Here is a 7,434-nt window from a genome sequence, read left to right as displayed (position 1 = left end):
AACCAAATCACACTCCCCACTTACCGCTTCGCTGTCTGGCCCCAGCGTTGGCGACGGGTAATGGGCCGGCGGCGGCGGCGGCGGCGGCGGCGGCGGCGGCGGCGGCGGCGGCAGCGGCGGCGGCGGCGGCGTAACCGCTAGGACCTCCTGAAATGGACGCATACGATTAGCACACCATATATGCAACACATTTGCTGTTGTGCCATGTGAACGCCCATTCAAACGAATCTCATGTGTTTACTCAAATAATGTGACCACATTGCAGCCTTACCGCCTCTTGGTTCGGCGCCGTCGTAGGCGGTGTAGGTGGGATGGGCGGTAGCGGCGGCGGTGGCGGCATCGTTTGGGCACCCTGAAACAGACGCATGCTACTATAAACAACTATGTAGGTTTACAAATTATTTGCTCTGGTAAAAGGCATTACTCGGTGACCCTGAAAACAGTTGTTGCGCTTTGCAAACCAATCAAGCAAGTCAGTCACAATTTCATCTTACCACTTCCCCGGCAGGTCCCGTTGCCGGCGTACGAGGCGGCGGCATCATCGCTTGGGCACCCTGAAATAGACGTATGCTGAGAATACAACAACAACAACAACAACAACAACAATTGATACAAGACATACTCATTACGACACATTTTCTTTACAGTATATGTAATCTTGTGACATGCCATCTGACTGACCTGAACTTCCTTCAAATGAACTTTTTGGGCATAATCAATCCCTAAAAACGAGTATAGCCACATTACAGTCTTACCTCTGTTTGGTCCGGCCATGTTGTAGGCGGCGGCGACAGCGGAGGAAGCGGCGTCGGCGGCGCCACCGCTGGAATACTCTGAAATGGAGAAGCAATACCACACAGCATATTTAGCGCGCCGCTGGGTGATTATTTGTACGCTGCCGATTATGCGGGATATCAAGACATGTGTACAAGCGTCGAACAATTATTAATGAGAATACTTGGTATGTTGTTAATTCATGCTATGGTGCAAGTTACTCACGCTTGACAATTGAAGCCAAAATTATGGTTTGAATACCAATAAACCAAATCACACTCCCCACTTACCGCTTCGCTGTCTGGCCCCAGCGTTGGCGACGGGTACTGGGCCGGCGGCGGCGGCGGCGGCGGCGGCGGCGTAACCGCTAGGACCTCCTGAAATGGACGCATACGATTAGCACACCATATATGCAACACATTTGCTGTTGTGCCATGTGAACGCCCATTCAAACGAATCTCATGTGTTTGCTCAAATAATGTGACCACATTGCAGCCTTACCGCCTCTTGGGTCGGCGCCGTCGTAGGCGGTGTTGGTGGGATGGGCGGTAGCGGCGGCTGTGGCGGCATCGTTTGGGCACCCTGAAACAGACGCATGCTACTATAAACAACTAGTTTTACAAATTATTTGCTCTGGTAAAAGGCATTACTCGGTGACCCTGGAAACAGTTGTTGCGATTTGCAAACCAATCAAGCAAGTCAGTCACAATTTCATCTTACCACTTCCCCGGCAGGTCCCGTTGCCGGCGTTCGAGCCTGAGTCGGCGGCGAATACGCTGTCGCTTGTACATCCTGAAACGGTGATAAAATAACACCTCATTCAGTGCGTTTGACTGTAACTGTTGGTGGTTTGCCAGTACTGCCAATTTCTTAGACATAGGTAAATGTGTCTTAAAGCTGAAAATGTGAGCCTTTTACACATCAATGTTTACCAAAAAAATGGATTGCAACGTAGTCCTACGTTATGGTCTAGGACGCGATTTGTTGTGCAATTGGCGTGGAAAACGGTTAGGGAGGGAAAACGGGCGACATCTGAAATTCATCTTCGCTGACAACGAAACATTACTGCTAAATATGAATCGCAAACGTTTTCCTTCATCAGCACCAGCAATCAAAGATAGGGATGCTGCTTAGTCAATTACCTCGTGGTAGCGGCAAATGCAGCGGCTGGTGGGTCCACCAAACAGTGGTGGCTGCCCCGCTACCAGATGGCGAGGGCACTTTTCAATCTGTAATAGGTGCATATTTTCTTAACTACAAATCGTCTGAACTACAAAACGTATGTACTGGAGGGTCAGTTTAAGTCTTAGTAAATAAGACAGACATTCAGGTATTGAGTCGACCCGTAGCTTAATGATAACAGCAATAAAAGCAACACGTTATTACTTTGTCGATGCCCTATGAAACAAAAAACGGTTATATATGTACATACGCACACCGCACACGACTGGGGCAGCCATTCCATGGATGCATCCATTCCAGCACCCAAACTGAGTGAATGCTTACTCTTTAAAATGCTGTACACGAGGTCACAGAAGTAGCAAGTAGAAAATTCAGCTTAAAATAAGCCATAGCAAAAGAGTACTGCTTCACGGGAACGGCCGGTTCTTAAGCCAGGCATGGTGCCGCACATGACCATTCATGTGCAAGGACGGCGGCTGGGTTATCACTGCCTGTGTCTCTTTCAATCAATTGTGCTCACATACCTTTTGAAGTTCGGCAAACCACCGCTTGATGCGCGGCCCGGGTCGTATCCCCAGCTCCCGTGGCCATACCCCGGTCCGCGCATAACGCCTTAAGCGCTGGCGCCAGACATCTGCCGGTATGGCTTGGTGTGTTGCCTGAAAAAAAAAAACAGAAGACTGGTAGTTGGGTTAGCTTGATAAACGGACGGCTGTGAGGTCCGCGTCGAAACTCGGCAGTCTGAATGTGAGCTACGTTAAATGCAACCCCAAAGCAATGCGATTAAAGGAAGACTTGTGTCATACCGGAGTAGATTTCCGTGACAAGAAATTCACGAAAAAAGGCACGCACGTACCGGAAGTCGCCTGCGCGGTGGCGCTGCAGACAGAGTCGGAGGCTGAGCCCGGGCCTGGTCCGGAGCCGGAGCCAGAGCCGGAGCCGAGACCGGCGCTGGGGCCAGGACCGAGGCAGAGGGCGTAGCCGTAGCCGACACCGGGACCGGGGCCGGAGCCGAAACCGGAGCCGAGGCCGGGGCCGGACCCGGAGCAGAGACCGGGGCTGGACCCGGAGCAGAGACCGGGGCCGGACCCGGAGCAGAGACCGGGGCTGGACCCGGAGCAGAGACCGGGGCCGGACCCGGAGCAGAGACCGGGGCCGGACCCGGAGCAGAGACCGGGGCCGGAGCCGGAGCAGAGACCGGGGCCGGAGCCGGAGCAGAGACCGGGGCCGGACCCGGAGCAGAGACCGGGGCCGGACCCGGAGCAGAGACCGGGGCCGGACCCGGAGCAGAGACCGGGGCCGGACCCGGAGCAGAGACCGGGGCCGGACCCGGAGCAGAGACCGGGGCCGGACCCGGAGCAGAGACCGGGGCCGGACCCGGAGCAGAGACCGGGGTCGGAGCTGGGGTCGGGGCCGGGGCTTGAGTCCGAGCCGAGGCCGGGGCTGGGACCGAAGCCGGAGTTGGGGCCACCACCCGTGGCGCGATCGGTGGCAGCGCCCGTGACATGGGTGGCTGGAGCACCCAAGCTGGCGCCAGATTGGGGTCTAAGGCCCGACTAGGTCTTGGACCCCGAGATGGTGTCGGAGCCCGAGGTGCCGCTTCAGGCGCCGTTGGTGTATCCTGCAAAATGGCAAGAGGGTTAAGAAGAGTAGCGATGAAGATGCCATTAAAACGATAAGAAACATGTGTTGCTTTAAGCACGACATCGGCTCAAGCGACATAGTGACACTGGCGGACAGGATACAAAATCGGGGTACGTGACAAGGGTGATACAAATTCCGAGCCGCACCTTCAATGACAGCAACTTTCATTTTACATTTCAGTTGATTGGTTTCATAGAGGCCGAACAAGTAAAACAAGCATAAAAAACAACACTCACCACGTGGTAGCCACACGAACATTGGCCGGGCCGCCCGCCGAACAGGAGGCTTTGGCCACCCCGCGCCAGCTGCCTCGGGCATCGCTCGACCTGGAAGAAATACATACGTGGTATCTCAATCTGCCGGAGTTAACGGCTTGCATACCTATTCATGTGCGAAAACTTAAGACATCTGTCTGACTTGGTGACCTGACCTTAAAAGACCTGGGTCTGAAATTTTAACATGTGCCGAAGACATGCATGTACAGGTATGCCATAAAGCGCACGGGGGGTGCTCAAACATCCAGCCAACCCGGCGCGGGTTTAACAACGTTTTCGATATAACGCTGACCGTTTCACTTGGTCTCCCCCACAGTGCGCTCCTTCCACATGCAAAAAACTTCTGGACATTGGAGAAATCACTCAGCATGACAACTTAACGAGCATCGTTGGTGTACTCACTACAAGGCTGTACTTGGTACTTACCCGCTGCAGCTGGGCGTACCAATGAGCCTGGCGCGGCGCCGGCTTGATGCCGCGCTCCCGAGGCCACCGGCCGGTTTCCGCATAGATGCGGAGCCGCTCGGTCCATTCCCCGGCGCTCATCGCCTCCTTTGGCATTTTGCTGAAACCAAATAAAATAAGTAAAATAAGTTAGAAACATTCACTCCTTACAATTTTACCCCATCACAGACATTGTATCCAGTTCCACCTGCTGCATAAATGTTCAGTGCTTTAACCCTCGCCCGCACATGGGGGGGGGTGGTTGCCACCCCCCCAGGCAGTCTTTCTGCTCTGCACTCAACATTTTTATAGCTAGAAGGCTGATGTTTCGTATAGCTGCTCGTCTATCCTTTCTTGAGGTCCACTGAAAATTTCAAGTTTCTGTGATTTTTGGTTTCGGAGATATGACCTTGTTTTTCAGGTCATGTCATGACCCAAATGGCCAATTCTCAACATCTTGCGTTGCCTATGGGCCTTGTGAGCTTTTGACACCCTGATTTCGGCCTTTTTTGCCAGTCTTACCTCCCCCACCTATCATGGAACATGTTGTTCGACGATGTACAGGGGTCAAGGTCAGGGTCAAGGTCAACCTAGGTCATCTAAGATAATTGCGTTTTAGGCAAGCTGAATTTACTTTTTGTGAAGTTTTTTGACTGCATTTTTGGTAAAAGCTTCTCAGATCATGATTTCATGTGATATGGACCCAAAAACAATCGGTGCACACATCAGTATACACACAGACACACACAGACATACAAACACATGTAATTGACCTTGACCTATCTTGACCTGAAATGACCTCAGCAGCAAAATTCTGGTCGGATAGTGTGACAAAGAGGTTCTAGCTGGCTTGGCACCAGAAAACAGCATCGTCATCGGTATTTGATAAGCAGCGCACTTGATATCCAACGGTGACCCAAAACAGCAACATTTTTTAGTTTGACCTGACCTGGAAGGCCAATGACTGACCTGGGAAGGTAAAACTGGGTATCATTGGATTCGTCTCTTCCCAAAGAATCTTTTTGGTCTTTACTGCTAAGCTCTATCTCCAACAGGAACGAAATGGCGCGGGGGGGTGGCAACCACCCCCCCCCCCCCATGTGCGTTCTAGGATGGGAAAATGGCATGTGCGGGCGAGGGTTAACACTGAGAAAACTGGTAACCGCTCATCTATTTCACAAACGATCAGCTTCATCCAAAATTATGTCTACCTTTCTCCTTATATTTCCCAGACTCGCAGCTCGTATTATAAGTCTACCGGGTGTCCCACAAAAAAGTTTACCCAGACAATTCTTTCCCAATTGTTGGCTCTTAATCTGATTCGAATAAAAATTGGCATGTTTGTAGCCAAAAACATGGCAAACACGAAAACACAATAACGATAATTCAGGATATAAAACATCTTTGGGAGAACGTTTTGCATAAGGACATCTAATTTGGACACATCTCACAGACGCTTCTCACAGTCTGTGGTTCAAAGTGGGACTCGATCATTCGGACTAAAAATGATGCCTATGGTTCACATTTCAAAAGCACTTGAAACAAGAATAAATGACCAAAATTACTCCTGCAGGGCTGAAATGAGTCACACAGCACTAGAAAATGTCAACAATAAGATCTCCTCATGGGAAGCTGGTCAGCTTCAAAATCAAAGGTCGTTTAGACGCCCTGTGTCCGCCTCAGGGCCTCAGTCCATGATATTCCTTAAGTAAGAAATTGCAAAAAAGGACTACGCCTATTATTCTTTGTTTAGTTGGGCTGAATGGGTAAAGGGTAGGTAATCGCTCAAATTGAGGGTCATAGGTACGGTTATTTGCTCCATACGCTGCCATTGGTGCAGTGGACTGATAATCGGGTCTTCAAGGGGTCATGGCCCGCCTGCTTCCCCTCACATTAGGACAATAATAACCCTCACCCGCACAAAAATCACGCAGCACTGAAGTAGTGCGAAGTCATGACTGAAATTAGCCATATTTCACAAGCAATGCAAAGCACCCGGATAGCGTGCGTCTTTCCACGCCGATGTGGCGCACGGGCTGTTATTTCGGGCACCTCCTCTGAGCAAAGTCGACTGCAGGTGGGAACTATGTTTGGTGTCATTAGTTTTGCCATGTCACGAGGAGTTGAATGGTGCGTTATTCGAGTTTGTCAGTTGACCAATGCAGAAGTTATTGGCATTTAGCCGAATAATTTTGTTTTGGGACGCATGGTATATTTACAACCCCAGAGGGAAAGACAGTTGGTCAGGATTTATAACTGCTTTTTTTTTAATCGGCGCGACGTTAAACATTACGGTACCTATATTAGCCGTTTTCACGACGGCCATCTGGTACACAGTTGGTGCACATCTGGTACAGATTAGGTGCAGATCTGGTCAAATCAGGTTCAGTCTGTCTCTTAGCAGCTATCAGCTAAGGTTGCACTAATTGCTTATATTCATGCTTTTCATATTGTCAGAGAGCATCATCGATTAAAGCACTGAAATGAATTAATAAAATGAAGATATTTGCTATAAAAGAAATTAGGTGCAGATTTGGTCAAATCAGGTGCATTCGCCGGATAGCCCGTCGTGAAAACGGCTATTATCGTTGTTTACAAGTTATTTTGGAATTATTTTTCATAGCTCCAGTGTACGTGCGCTAACCAGTTTTCAGCTATTCAGTCTGCAATTCTCGTGCTGCGTTCAAGGGTACGTTTGCAGTGAGATTTACAGTGAGACTTTAACAAAAACTTTAGAAAGAATCGAAATATAACAACGCCGTTTTATGTCACGAAGTCGAGAGCACAGTGGCCGAGAAGAACTGCTGTCAAATGTTATTCGTTCAAGATTCATTCATGAATGTACCTATAATTTTTGTTTTAGATTTCTCTTTACTCTTTTCTACGCTTTTCTCGCTTTCTTAAACGCTCCAAACTTGGCCCAGGTTAAGAAGACCGGCCGACTTCTTTTTCACCGTGTTTTCAAAAAATGTGAACTGCCTACAAAGCCTTCCGTATTGACCTGTTCGCCCCTTTTCTATTACCTCAGCTTGGTGCCACCCCACTTCGGTATAGTTGTAACATTTTTCTACGTGTTGGCCCTTTTGTGTAAGTGATTTACATTACATTCTTTGCA

At 49.8% G+C, this 7,434-nt stretch overlaps 1 protein-coding gene and 1 long non-coding RNA gene across 2 annotated transcripts; both read right to left on the bottom strand.

The window, feature by feature from the left end:
• Positions 1-270: 270 nt before the first annotated feature.
• On the bottom strand, positions 271-864 carry LOC122383194. Its single transcript, XR_006256799.1, has 3 exons — positions 756-864; positions 495-554; positions 271-352 (listed from the first exon to the last, which is right to left on the bottom strand). It is a non-coding gene; the product is annotated as an uncharacterized LOC122383194 (long non-coding RNA).
• A 1,892-nt stretch (positions 865-2,756) lies between these two features.
• LOC122383241 (fibroin heavy chain-like) lies at positions 2,757-3,768 on the bottom strand. Its single transcript, XM_043369469.1, has 2 exons — positions 3,747-3,768; positions 2,757-3,469 (listed from the first exon to the last, which is right to left on the bottom strand). The coding sequence occupies exons 1-2, from the start codon at positions 3,766-3,768 to the stop codon at positions 2,757-2,759; spliced, it is 735 nt and encodes a 244-aa protein (XP_043225404.1).
• Positions 3,769-7,434: the final 3,666 nt, after the last annotated feature.

The sequence above is a fragment of the Amphibalanus amphitrite genome, unplaced genomic scaffold (assembly GCF_019059575.1).
Source record: "Amphibalanus amphitrite isolate SeventyFive unplaced genomic scaffold, NRLGWU_Aamphi_draft 000158F_arrow, whole genome shotgun sequence".
NCBI classification, from domain to species: domain Eukaryota; kingdom Metazoa; phylum Arthropoda; class Thecostraca; order Balanomorpha; family Balanidae; genus Amphibalanus; species Amphibalanus amphitrite.
This window is presented reverse-complemented; position numbering and strand designations above follow the sequence as displayed.